Below are 15,780 nucleotides of genomic sequence, written 5' to 3'. Positions count from 1 at the left end.
CATTATTAAGCATATAAAAATATAAAATTAAATTAGTAGTTTATAATTTCCCATAAATGAAAATACTAAAGGTTTCATTTTTTTAGTTATACGATTGGCATATGGGTACTTAGCATAGAATGTAGGAATTTTATTTTCATATGAAAAAACATACGTGAGCACACTTTCTATTCGATTTTTGAAATAAAGTAGTTTATCCCATATTATATTCACAATGCAATTAAATACGTACAATATATATCCAATTTATGTATGCACAAAATCAAGCATTTTGAATCAAATGGTATTGTATTATATATTAGCCCTTGTACTTATACATTATTTCACTTAAATAAGTTTAAGACAATGTAATTAAAATTATTCATACACATACATTTTGCAAAATTATATGCAAGTGTACTTTTGGCAACCTTATATAATTTAACTATATTAAAAAAAAAATTTTATTTTCTTTTAGACTCCTAAATTTATCACATTTTATATTAATATATAATTTTTACTATTTATAATTATTGTTTTTATAATAATGTACCACTATATATAAGAATTGTATATGTGTGTATAATTGAAAGCAAGATAATACCAAATTTTGTGTAACCAAAAATATAAAGTTCACTAAAATTGTATTTATCATTCCCAGTTAGCACATAATGGAAGAATATTATCAAAATTAAAATAAAACATTGAGAAAGTCTTTTCATATTAATAAAGCATATGCATACGTGAATATCTAGATTATACATTTCCATCTTTTTATTTTAATACTTTTACAACCATTATGGCTAGTCATATTTGAGAATTACTATCACACACACTATTTTGTTAAATATTTTGGAATTGTTTTTACACACTAATTTAAATACTATTAATATGTGGTAACTAGGTAGTGATATATTATTTTCATTCTTTTTAAATTGTTATATTACAACTATTTAAGAATGGAAAATAAAACAAGGCGCTTACAACATAAAGATGGCGTAAAGAATGCAAAAGATTCCCAATTTCCAACTAATAAGAATAAACAAAATAACAATGATAGATTGCTACATGAAAATGGACAGGCAAATATGCCTAATATGGATGGTATAAATGATAAAAATGTGTTTAAAAAAATACAATCCAAAAAATATGGAAATAATTTAATTAATACAAAAAATAAAATTAGTGAAGATTTGTATAGCCATAACAATAAATCAAAATATGACTTTATAAATTATTTAAATAATATTAAAAGTAATTTCTCCATTATAAATTATTTTAAAATGCTAGTTAATGTATCTATTTATAATTATATACCTTTTAATTTACGAAATATATCAAATGATGCTTATGTGTGTGGAAATTCTTTTATCCTTAAAGATCCAAATTCTTTAAAATTATTTTTAATCCTGTGTAAGTCAAAAATATTGTTTACATATAGATCAAACTTCCTCATAAAAATTAGTGATAGGAAAACACTAACTAGTAGTAGTAGCAGTAGTAATGATGATAATGCTAATATTTGTGTTAGTACCAGTACGAGGAATAGTAATAATTTTCGAGAAATAAATAAAATAGTAGAAAGCATTAAGAGTAATACATCCTTTGATGATGTTCCTACTATTAGGGATAATAATATTATTCATTCTGTAAGTAGAAATTTTGATAATGAAAAAATTGATATCCTAACCTCCGCCAATAATAATGATAATCATATTAACATGTCTACTGATAATGATATTATTACTAGAAGTGACTTAAGCATACCTTCTATAAATAATACCAAAGAAGAGAATGAAAAGGAATTTAAAAAATACAGAGGAAAAAAAATCAAGGGTAAATACTACAAAAATAAAGTTATAAATTTTACAGATATACCAGAACATTTTATAAATAAAATATATTATGATAAAAAAAAATATTTGTATATAAATTGTGAAAGTGTATCAAGTTTTAGCTCTCTATATATTTTTAATAAAAAAAAACATGTACATATGAATAAAGAAAATTATTCATATAACAAATATGATCCCCATGACAGTCTTATAGAAAACAAAATAAACACAGATATGCATCTTAACAATAAGAATGATAGCCAAGAAACTATTTTATATATAAAGGATAGTTTTGAAAGCAGTTCTAATAGTAATTTTGAAAATGAAAATTTGAAAATTTATAAAGATTCCTCAGAAGAGTTTATAAATAAAGTAAACAATCCAATCAATAATGCAAATGTAATGGATTCTTATAATGGTAGTAATAGTGATGAACAAAAGACAGACGAAGAATTGTTGAAAAATGAACTATATACAATAAAAAAAAAATTGAGTACTAATAATACTATAAATAGTAAAATTAAAAACAAATATAGGCACTATTTTAAATTAAAGAAACGACGAAAAAACAAAAAGAAAACAGATGATACTATATCTATTTATATGAGCGATAAAGGGTGGGGGTGTATGATTAGAGTAGTTCAAATGGTGTTAGTTAATATATTTGTCAAATATACAATATCTGAAGATTTTATGTTTTTTCATAATTTAAATGATTATATATTTTATAAAAATTTCCTTGACAATTTAAACAAGGAAAAATTGTTACATGAAAAAAATTCAAAAAATGGAAAAAGTGAAAACAAAATAACGAAGTATCATACTGAGGAAATTAAATTGAAAAAACTTGAAGATAAAACACATGAAATTTTCAGTTTAAAAAAGGTGCCCAAATCAAATATATCGCATGAAAACGATAATAGCTCAATATTAAATAAAAATGATAACCACACACTGCGAGATAAATCAAAACACACATTAAATAGAAATATAAAAACCATACATCAGCAAGATCAACAGAAGTATAAATATACTGATATATCTTCACTTGAAGTAAAAAATCGAACTTTCAGTGATAGTAACAATACCACAAGCAGTAATAATACAAACATGTCTCTTTCTTTTAAATGTTATACAACTTATAAAGATTTTTTAATGGGCAGTGAAAATAATATTCAGGATATGAATAAGAACAACCATTTGATATTTCCTATATTATCAAAATTTCGAGATACTGAAAGTGCAAAATATTCAATACAAAACATTATATATGAAGCTATGAAATATAAAACAATTCATAAAGAAAGTATAGAAAATTTTGTGTATGGATGGTTTGGGCCTACTAATAGTGCAATTATTATATCTAATATAATTAATAAGAAAAAAGTGTGCTTTCTTAGAAAAAAAAGAAAACATACAGATAAACAAAATTGTGTCGATAAATATAGGAATAACACTAAGTGTGTATTTGTGAAAAAAAAATATCGAAATGCATTTTTTTCCGTAGCTTTTGAAACAGGAGTAATATATAATAACCGTGTTTTAAAATTTTTTCAAATGAAGCAAAAAATATTTGTAATTATATGGGTATGTTTAAAATTAGGAATTGATTCAAAAAGTGTTTTAAAATATAAGCAATCATTATTATCGTGCTTTCGTTTAAAACAATTTCAAGGAATAAGTGGGGGGAATACTTATACTAGTGCTTATTATTTTTATTCAGCAAATGACAATGGTCTTTTTTATATAGACCCTCATATAAAATGTCAGAAAGCCTTTACCGATTTAAACACAAATATAAGTTCAGAATTTTTTATGCATCGAGTAAAGCTATTACCGTGGGAACATTTGAATTCATCAATGTCCTTAGTCTTTGTAGTTAATGTAAGTTTTTCTATATGCCTACATGTCCACATATAAACTATACATGAATTTATCTTTTAAAGTATTGCTATGTATAATACATTACATTATGTTTGATAAATAATATATTAAATATGTATACATATATACCTTCCTTAAATATTATACTCAGTCTAAAGATGATTATTTCGATTTGATTCACAATTTAAAATTGATTGACCCCAATATATTTGAAGTCTATGAAGAAGAACCACAATATACTTTTAAAGGAGGTAACTTAATTTAAAATTTGAAATAATGTACAAACATGCATTTGCTATTTTATAACTCGTTCATTCATACTCCTAATACATACATGCATATAAATTCGCAACTATTATTTTTGCAGAATTAAATGTTGATAGTGATGACTCAGAACTGATTTTGCTGTAAAAATTTTGTGGATATTTTATGGATTGTCTTATTACTATATGAACATATTTTTAATTTGATAAAAAATATGATGTATATCACTTTATAATTTTTTTATCTCATTTGATTTAGTGAGGATAAATTAAATTTAAAGGCAGCTCACAAATCGTAAAATATGTATATATATTTTTTGTGTTTGTTTATTAGTTTATTTTTTTATAATCGTGGCATTTTTTTTTGTCAAACATTTTCCCCTTGTCTTTATACCCCATGAATAAATGCCTTTCCATTTATTTTTGTATCACATTGGATTTTTGTTTTATGATATAAATTAAACCAAATTAATTTGTCCTACATATTTTTGTCTTTAATTTTTTATTTAAATATATTTACTATATAACTTACTAATCATATTTTAATTTTATGTGTTATCTTATATCCCTATTTCTCATCATATTAAACATTGATTAATTAAAAAATGCAAAAAATTACGAAAAAAATAAAAAAATCCTATCCATATATACAATGTTTAAATATCCCTTTTTTCCCACAAAAGTATACTTACTAATCATAATAAAAATAGTTTTTTTTTAATTTCAATGAAATATTTGGACACGTTTTTTGTATGCAATGTTATACGTTTTAAACGTGAATAAGTCTTTACATTATATTTTATTTATTTTTCATACATCTGTTGTATGATCATTTACACATTTCTTAATACTTTTGCATAATTTCTCTGAATTTTTTTCCTGTGTGCATATTCATAATTTAAATTTTATAGGCTCATTTGCTACATAGCTGTAAATTTTAGACTTTATTTTTCAGTCTATACAAATTTATTTGATCTTTAAAAAAAAATTCCCTTTATATACCACAAAATAATTTATACATGTTGCTAAATTTGTATAATAATTTTTCTCTACAAATAATATTTTTTTAAACTTTTAAAATTCAATGAAAATTTTTTATATTTAATTTAGTAATTTTTTTTATAAAAAATTGCGTTATTTATTATATATATTACGGTGTAATTAATTTAATATATTCTCCATCCTGTAAACAAAAAAAAAATTAATTATTATATACGTACAAAATTATTCTACAATATAATTTTTATAACATTGATTAAGTAATTTTTTTTAATTTTGTATAATTTTTTTTATGAAAATGCCTAAAATATAAATAAGTTAAGAAAATTAATAAAATATATTTAGTTGTTCTGAGAATTTGAGTTTGTCCAAAAAAAAAAATTACCTAAATTGACATCTATACAATATATACAAATCTATTATACATATTTATGAAATTGGAAAAGTATATGTGTATATTGAAAAATAATGAAAAAAGGAAATATAGAAAATTGAAAAAATAACGAAGATATAAAAAACGGTGATTTATACAATGTCTATAAAAGTAATATGGATGATTCAGAGGTGAAATCAATTAAAAAAATTCATGACTATATGAAAGAATGTTTAAATAAACCCTTCAATGGCAACAATTCGATAGAACTATGCGAAAATGATATACCATCAATCTATAGTTCGCTAAAGAATTATATATTGAGATTAACAAATATAAACAATTTCATGAAGTGTGAAAATTATGTATTAAAAAAGAAAAATGAAGAACTCATTAAAAATGTCAAAGAACCAAACATATCATATATGGATAAAAAAAACATGCATGAGATATATTTAAATAAGATAACTGCATTAAATAATGAAAATGATTTTATTAAATATAAATTTCAAAAAATCCTAAGGAAAAATCTTTCCTTAGAAAGAAATAATATCGAATTAAACAGAAACTTATTAAATAAAGACAATTACACACAAATTGAGAATAATAGAAAGAGAGTAAAACCTGACACCAAGGGAAAAAATATTACAGAGGTATATAAAAGTTACATCTCCAACCATTTATATAAACATACAAAATGTGATAATTCAATTATTTTCAATAATGAAATTTATTCAAATGATTTAAATCCCTTTTCCCTTGAAAAGGAAATAAAAAAAATCATTGAATGTACAAATATATTACAAGACATGTTAAATTTATTAAATCATAATTTAAAATATGATGATCCAATTACATTCTCAGAGACGTTAAAAAAGATGAACATAGAAAAAGAAGAACTGATGGAACATAATTATTATTTAAAAAATAAAATTCTGCAAATAGAAACATTTATTTTAAATGATCCATTTTTAGTTGAAAAATTTAATAATTTATATAATATGGTAAATATAAATTTTGATAAATCTATAAAAGATAATATCAAATTATATGAAAACCATAATATGAGAATATTATTTAAAAGATTATGCTCATTAGAAAATAAGAATAGTGATATAAAAGATGAATTAATCTATCAAAAAAAACAATTAGACATGTACAAAATGCATATATCTGATATCAAAAATGTAATTAAAAAAAAATTAAGCAACTTTTACACCCTTAATTATCATCAAAACATTGTTTTTAATGCTTTAAACCAATTTAATAATACAAAATTTTCTTTTAATAATTTAAATTATTTTAATTCATGTGAAAATGATGAAAAATTCATTCACAACCCTTCCATAATTAAAGACAAATTTAATTGTACAAATAATTTGTCTACAATTAAAAATTCAGACCCGTTTACTATTTTTCAAATAAATAATAATAAAACGGATCATAATCATAAATTATTAAATGAAGCTTGGGAAAGAATCTCACAATTAGATCAAGATGTCTGCTATTTCAAAGTACGTTTAAAAATATAAAAATAATTATATGCAAATAAAATAAATAATTAAGCAAAGTAAATTAGTGTAATTAAATATTCTAGTCTTTATATTTTAAATTCATAGTATATATTATGTTTTGTAAAAAATTTATAATGAAATGTTAATCTATATGCCTCTCTTAAAATGCTTGTGTTTTACTATTTTATTAATTTTGATAAAAATAAATCTGCATATATAATACTATAGAGCATTGTCACAATATTCGAAATATTAATAAATATATCCATCTAAATTTTTCATGTATATGAAATTTATTATTTGAGCATCCTCTATTTCTATTCAATTGTTTATTACAGATTCGTACTCTTCATATTTTTTCTACATTCCTATAATTTTTGTGTGTGGATATTATAAATTTGTTCGTTTTTAAAAGCGTGCCTGCTAAATAAATCAGCATTAATTATATACATGCATATATATTTATTAATTTACAATTTTTTTTATTAGGAAAATAAAAATGAAAAGAAACAGTATGAAGAAGGAAAAGACATTCATGGAGAAGTGGATAATTGCTTGGTTAATGAACTATACTACATAAAAATCAAGGACTTAATTAAAAAAAGAAAAATAGAGCTAAATAATTTTTTAAATGGCAACTTAAGTGAAATTAAATCCGCACAAAATAAAACTAATAAAATAAATCAATGCAAAGTAGATGGTTACAAATTAAATAACTGCAATTTGAATATAGATTCGAACGAATATCCAAACTATGAAAATAATTATATTAATAGTAAAATTCTTTTAAAATATATAAAATATAAGCAAGCATATAATTTTTATATGCAAAATAAAAATATATACAAAAAAAATGTAAACAAAACAAAATTTAACAACTTTTTAAATAAATATATATTGAATGACGAACGCAAAAAATCTTTAAATTATAATAATGATACCCAAACTGGTGGTGTAAAAAAGACATTTTTTGAATTATATAAAAACAAAAAAATAGGAAAATATCAAAAAAAAATAATAATTCCACCTAAAAAAAAATCCGACGAACAAAGAGAAAGCATATACGTTGAAATCGAAAATACGGAATACGATGAAAATCAGACAAAATTGTCTCAAGAAAGTAATTCGCTAATTTCTAAAAAAAGTGATGATAATAGTAGTATATTGGATACTAGTGAAAATGTGAAAAAAGACATCGAAAGTGAAAAAGAAAAAGATGATTCATGCGAAAAGAATGAAGACAGTTCTATAAGTTTAAATAGTTTAAAAAATAATGATACCAACTCTGAAAATTTCGAGCCCCATTTAGAATGCCCAAAAAGGCATGACGTATCTCTAGAAATTTTAAGAACCAATATTAATAATCTTAATAAAAAAAAAATAAATGCCAATACAAATTATGAGCATATAGAAAATAGTATCTATAAAAGAGATAATTCCAAGGTGGTGGAAAATTATGAAATAAACAAAGAAACTTCATTATCTAGTATAAATAGTAATAAAAACTCTAGCACATCAAAAGAAGAATTATATCAAAATGTGATAGATCATGAAAAATTACAAAATTCAATAGAATTTGAATCAACCAATGAATCTGAAAAATTATCAAATATAAAAGAAGAAAGTGCAAAAAATGGCAATGATTTAAAAAAAGAAATAAGTATTCATGAAAATAGATATGATTCTGAAGATATAAAACTTAATCAAAATTTAAAACACCAAAAAAGCTCAATTTATGTAAAAAAAAAATCAGATTGTGATATAGAAGTTAAGAAAATTATAAGTGAATTAAGTCGTGAATTTGATTCAGATGAATTGAATAAATCAAAAGAATCTGAAGAAAAAGAAAATATATTTTCAATTAAAAATAAATTAGATTCGCTAATTTTAGTTAAAGATGATCAAGAAGATTACTCCAAATTTCCCAAAAAGGTAAGTTTTTCAAGTTCGACAAAAAGTGATGCAACGGATATTCATGAAGAAATTATAGACGATTCAAATAACGTAATAAAAAAAGTGAATACTAATAAAATTGACAAATTTGAAAGCTATGGTAATAAAAAAGGTGAGCCTAGTGTTGAGAAAATTGAAAATATCGAGATAAAGGAAGCAAATTCATATGAAAATCCACCCCAAATTAATAACATCGAAAAAAGGAAGTCTTCTGATATGTATAGCACAGATGATTTTAATTTAGAAAGATCGATAAGCGTATATTCAGATCCAGACTTATTTGACAATAAAAAATATTCAAATATTAAGATTGAATTATTTAGAGATATAATATATAAATATGACAATAATTTGTATGAATTTTTTATGAAGTTAATATTGCATAGTAATACTGATTTAGTAGGAACATATAAAAACAAAATATTTAATGCTCAAATTGCGTCTGGAAATGTACTAGATTATATTGTTAGTAATTACACAAAAAATGAAAATCGGGGTAATAATAGAAATTCAAAAATAGAAGAAACTGAAAAAGTAACAGATCTACTAGGAAAAAATGATTGCAAAATAATTAATGAGTATATATGTAACAACGGTACGAGTACATCTTTACGAACTTTGTACCATAAAGTATATTTTATAACGAAAGAAAATTATAAAGAGTTTAAAGACAGGTTGTTAGAATGTGGTGTAATTAATTTAATAAATTTATTTTTGGATGAAGATATAAATCATTTTGATAAAATATTTTCTGTGTCTTTTGTTAATTTTGGTGATGCACTTGGTATATCAAGGGATGTATGTATATCCCATTTTAATATTATGGATACAAAACATAAAGAAAAGGGATATATTTATTTGAAACATATACTTGATTATTTAAATATAGAAAATGAAATAAAAGACGAATATCACAAATATAATTTTATATCCGTAAAAAACAAAAACTATATATATATAAATATTAATGAAAATTATTCTAATTTGTATGAATTTTTTAATGCAATAACAAAGAAAAATAATTTATATATAACCTTGAATGAGTTTGTTTATTTTTTTTCTCAAGATGAAAATTTGAAGAAATATAATTTTACAAAAAAAGATGTGACTGAGTTGTATTATTCTATCCTTTTTTATGCATACTATAGTAATAAAAATAAAAACATTTTGAATATTTTGCAATCGTCAAATAAATCTAAAAATGATGACATAAATACTGTTACCAATATTAATATGGTTGGAAACGAAACAGACAATAAAAAAGAATTAGATAAAAAGACAGACGAAGATAATGAATATAATTTGCATCTATACAAAGGATATTTCACCCTAAATGATTTCAACTTTGTGATTGAATTAAAAGATCTTTATTCATATTTTGAAGGATCAGAATGCCCATATACAAAAATAAAAAGAAGAATAATAGAAATTTATGGGACTTTAAAAAACGGAGTGTTAATAAATAGCGAAATGTGTAATAACAATGATGATGATGACAATTTGATAAATAGTGATGAAGATTTAAAAGATATAGGCATTGAGTTAAATGAAGATTCATTTAAAATATTTATGAAAGACAAATATAAATATATGCATCACTCTAAATTATCATCATATAGAAAAAAAACAAACCCCAATAAAATAGTACAAAAAATAAATAAAAAAACATTTATGTGTTTAATGTATAATATAGGTATACATATAAATCATTGCTTAATTTTGTGGAATAATTTTATACCATTTTTAGAAGCAGATTTATTAGATTATAAAATATTCGCTGCTTTCTTAAATGGAGAAATTAATTTATCCAATAACGAAACTGAAGAAAACATCAATCGTATAAAAAAAAAAATAATGAATAATAATTTAGAAGTTGAAGAATTTTCTAGAAAGAACAAAAACAGGTTAGATGGTACTATATGTCCACGTTTATTTAAAAATAATCAAAAACAATATTCCACTCACGCATTGACTTTTGATGAAATTGAAGTGCTTTCAAAGGTATTGACAAATATCCATTCATTTAAATATTTAGATAAAAACGAAAAAAAACAGTTTATAAGCAATTTGATGAAACATTGTTACAAAAAAGGGCACACCTTTGAGTCCATAAAAACAGAGGAAAATACTAAAAATAAGGGAAAAAAAAGTAGCGAAAATCATATGGACAAAGAAATTATTATTCTCTTAAACGGTATACTGAAAAACACCAAAGAAAATAATTCTTTCATAAATAGTGTTAATGTAATCGAAAAATGCAACTTAAATTTCTACACCGCCCATACAAATGTTGCTATAGTAGAAATAAACGATAATATGTATACTGAAGAATTTGTTAATTTGGTTAACAAAAAAAAAGAAATATCTAATGAATTTATGAGTATTATTGATAATATACCTATATTTAAAAACTTTACATATGATTTAAAAAGTTATATATCTGTGAATGTTAAAAAATGTGAATATCAAAATAAACAATTTATAATAAGACAACATGATGATCCTTTGGATTTTTATATATTAAAAGATGGAGAGGTTAGTATTTATTATAATAATACAGATAAGGATATAAACACATTGTCAGCATATTCATTTTTTGGAGAAATATCCATTATATTTAATACTTTGAGAACATGTAACGTTGCTGTTAAATCAGATAAAGCTATTTGCTATTCTATTTCTAGTGAATATTTTCAATCCTTGTTAAATAAAGACATAGTCAAAGAATTTATAGAACATTCTCAAATTAATTACAATGAAGAAAGTTTAAACAATGTTATCATAACATATATGAGTAATCAAATGCAGAATAATTCAAATAATATAAAAGACATTAACATGTCAACACCACGCTTAAATGTGGAACCTAATGCATCTGTAAATACAAGTATGGGTAACAAATGCAAAAGCATTAGTCGTGATATTGTAAGTAATGTAACATCCTCTACGACCTTATCATTAGATACCATTATGCTAGATACAGAATATATAGACAATAAAAAATATATCCGCTCTTTTTACAGTGATTTAGACAAAATTCTTCTAAATAATTTTAATACTGAGCAAAAATATTTGGTTGAAGAAATTGAAACAAATTTAATGAGAGTGAAAATTTTTAAAAATATATTAAGTAAAATGGAAGAAAAAGATAAATTTGTAAAAAATTTGAAATATGAAAAATGTCCCAAAGGAAAACATTTAATATTAGAAGGAGATAAATGCGAAAAGTTTTATTTTATTAAACAAGGTGCAGTTTCAATACGCCAATTTAATCAATATAAAAATATGTATGATGAAATAACTACTTTTAAAGATAATCAATATTTTGGTCACCAATTAATTTTAAACAAAGAACCATCGGCTTTTATTGTAGTAACTATATGTAATACCGAATTATATACAATAGATGCAAATTTGTATATTCAACTTTTATCCCCTTTTATTGGCATACTTAGTAAATCAAAAGATATAAACGAATTAGACGTATTAACAGAAAGTATAAATAATAATGCTAAAGTACAAAAAAAAGATGCAGACTTTATATCAAAAGCTATACATTTTTTAAAAAAAGTTAATATTATTAATAAATTAAATGATGATGAATTATATAATAGTGCTAAAAACTTTCAATTTAAATTTTTTAAGAAAGGAAAAGTTATTATAAAATATGAAGACGAGCCTGATTTTTTTTACATAATTAAAAAGGGAATTGTTTCAGTAAAAACAGATAGTGGAAGAAAGACTATATCCAATGAAAATAGCTTAAATTCGAATAGCAATATAGACTCTGATAGAACAAATACTACTGAATCACAAAATGAAGAACCTAATATGACCAAATCTGTATATTTACACAAATATGAATATTTCGGAGAATTATCTATCATAAATAATCAACTAAGAACAGCTACATGTGAAGCATATACAAATTGTTTCTTATTAGCTATAGACAAAATATCGTTCTCAAATTATTTTAGTAGTATATTTAACGAACTATTACAAGAAGCAGAAATCAAGTATACAAAAAATTATTCTTTACCTCCATGGTTAAAAACCATATATGGTAATGACAATAATTATGATAATATACAATCTTTTACAACTATGAACTTGCCTAAATTAGATAGTTCACTAAGTAGTTTATCAGACAGAAGTAGCGAAGAATTTGACTTTGAAAAAGATATAAAAAAGAAAATTAAAAAGGCGCAAAAAAAGGAGAAGGAAGTGAAAAATAATAAAATGAACAAGAAGAATAAAAACGATAAAACGCTAGAAAAAGACAAAGCAAATACTAAAAAACAAAATAATAAAGAAAATTCAACTAGCAAAAAAGTTAACGAATCAGCGAATGATACAGGCAATTCAAAAAGCAGCTCAGGCTTACTCTGTTTAAGTAAAGAAAATGTTGATGAAAAAATAAAAGAGATTGAGAAAGCGAAAGACAAAAAATTAGAAGAAATGAAATTAAAAGAATTAAAAGTATTCGAAAAAATCAAATTAAGGGATGAAAAAAAAGTCGAAAGAATTATGAAAAAAAAAAATAAAATAAAACATAAAAATAATGAGGTGCTTAAATTAGATGATAATATTGAGAACAAAGATGAAAACATAAATAAGAGAGATAATGATAAACTTGCAAAAGAAAAATATGCTGAAGTAGAGAATAACCAAATTAGTGAAAAGGTAAATTTGAATGATGGAAATAATCCAACAACGCCGATAAAAGTTAATGTATTGAAAGAAGCACACAATGAAAATAATAATGATGCTGCGGAGGCACCACATATTTTACAGACTAACCAAGTAGTACAAAAAGAAGAAAAAGATAAATTAGCACCCTTAACTCCTCCAAAAAAATCATCAAGCATTTTGAAAATTAGAACAAACTCATCAAGTTCAACTGATTTAGATGTGAAAGATTTAATACATAAATTAACAAATTATATCGAATCAGAATACAGTTCAATTCATCAATTTTATGAAAGTATAGACAAATTCAATAGAGGGTATATAAAATATGAGGATTTTTTGAATAGCATGAATTCTATAAATATTATAAATAAAATATTTGATAAAGAGGAAAAAATAGAAAACGTTTTTAAACATCTTTGTAATGATATGAATATATTAACACCAAATAATTTTTATATAAGTGTTTATAAGCATAAAAGTGTAGATAAGTATGAACTAAACTTAAGGTTATGTGAAATATATAGTAATAGTATATTAGGTTTTAAAAAAAACATTACATTAAAAACAGTTGAGGATATTGTTATAAACTATGAAGAGTTTGAAAATGTTTGTAAACAAATTGGGTTAATTGATAAAGATAATATACAAAATATTTGGAATGAAATAAATATAATGAATGAAGAAACAATACCATTAGACATTATTCTAAATATAATTAACGGAGAGTTAGGTGTTGAAGAATCATATGAAATATATAATAATAAAAAATCACTTCTAAATCAAGTTGTTAATTTTTTCCAAGGTAATAATGCTGACCTTATAAAAATGAGTACTAATGTTATGGAATGTAATATACTAACTAATTATGAAGACCCTGTAATTATTAATAAAGCACAACATAAATCATATCCAAATGAATGTAATTATATAGTTAAACAACTCGAATTAGATCCAAACTTTAAAATGTTAACATTAGATCAAAGAAAATATTTTGCAACATTAATGGATAGAAAAGTGGCAAGCTCTGGAGAAATAATAACTAAACAAAATTCCGATAGCTCACCAATTATGTTATTATTTGAAGGAACAGCTAACCTAATTACATACACCATATTTGGTATAGAAACAGTTGTTCGAGAAATTAAAAACGATGAAATATATGGCTCATCGGAAGTTATTGCTGATTCTTTATCAGATTATGAAGTAAAAATAAATTCAAATAGTGCAATAATTTGGATATTAAAAAGAGAACATTATAATGAAAAAATTAAACCTATGTTAGAAGAAAGGCAACAAAATTGCATCCATATTTTACAAGTACTTAAAAATGTTCCAATTTTAAGATACTTGCCTTTAGAAATACTTGATAATATTTCTTATTCTATGAAAATAGAAATTCATGAGCCCAATCATACAATTATAAAAGAAGGGGATTATGATGATAAATTTTATATTATATGCAAAGGATTAGCAACTGTTGACATACCATCAAAATATACTTGTAATAAACTTATTATTTCATCATTAAAAAAAGCTGATTATTTTGGAGAACTGTCATTAATTAACAATACTGCAAGAACAGCAAATGTTGTTTTGGATACTAATTCTATTTTGTTTTCTCTGGTATCCTCAGAATTTAATAGATTGTTAAGTCCTTATTTTGATAAATTTACAAATAGGGCTAAAGCAAATTATAAAAAAATTCAAGTAGAAAATTCATTGTCCCATGCAGATATGCAAATATATAATATCAATCAAAATTACACAAATTCAACAATTTATAATAGAAACAGGAAACATAAAGTTACTATACAAGACAGTAATTATTTGAAGAATATTGAAAATCAATTGAAACAAAATATACCCAAGCAAAATGAATCATCTACATCACAAAATGATGACAACAAAAATAATACAGAATTATGAATGAATAGCAAAAGAAAAATACAAACAAATTATTAGTAATACATATCGAGACTGAAAAATATGAAGATCCTGGGGAGAAGAAAATAATATAAAAATAATAGGTACTCATAAAGGGAAATTCCGTAAAGGAAAATACCTTCAAACAATAAAAAGAATATATACAGATCTATGTAACTAGAAAAAAACGGAAATCGTTGGCTTGAGAACATAAGGAGTATATATCCTTGGGTATTATATGCATACAACCACCTTTGGTAATTTGTTTCGCTTCAAACGATATAATATTATCTTTTCATGTAAAACTTTCGAAAATGGGCAACCATCAAGCATTTATTTTATATCTTATTACAAATACTAACAAA

The 15,780-nt window shown here is 22.9% G+C and overlaps 2 protein-coding genes across 2 annotated transcripts; both read left to right on the top strand.

Moving 5' to 3' along the window:
- Nucleotides 1–938: 938 nt before the first annotated feature.
- Nucleotides 939–4,109, top strand: PCHAS_1026200 (cysteine protease ATG4, putative; the record flags this gene model as incomplete). The annotated part of the gene is made up of 3 exons (XM_016798400.1): nucleotides 939–3,698; nucleotides 3,850–3,949; nucleotides 4,066–4,109. 3 exons carry the CDS (start codon nucleotides 939–941, stop codon nucleotides 4,107–4,109), a joined length of 2,904 nt encoding a protein of 967 aa, XP_016655612.1.
- Nucleotides 4,110–5,509: 1,400 nt separating this feature from the next.
- Nucleotides 5,510–15,418, top strand: PCHAS_1026100 (rap guanine nucleotide exchange factor, putative; the record flags this gene model as incomplete). Its single annotated transcript, XM_016798399.1, has 2 exons — nucleotides 5,510–6,847; nucleotides 7,337–15,418. The coding sequence occupies 2 exons, from the start codon at nucleotides 5,510–5,512 to the stop codon at nucleotides 15,416–15,418; spliced, it is 9,420 nt and encodes a 3,139-aa protein (XP_016655611.1).
- Between the last annotated feature and the right edge of the window lie 362 nt (nucleotides 15,419–15,780).

The sequence above is a fragment of the Plasmodium chabaudi genome, assembly GCF_900002335.3.
Source record: "Plasmodium chabaudi chabaudi strain AS genome assembly, chromosome: 10".
NCBI classification, from domain to species: domain Eukaryota; phylum Apicomplexa; class Aconoidasida; order Haemosporida; family Plasmodiidae; genus Plasmodium; species Plasmodium chabaudi.
This window is presented reverse-complemented; position numbering and strand designations above follow the sequence as displayed.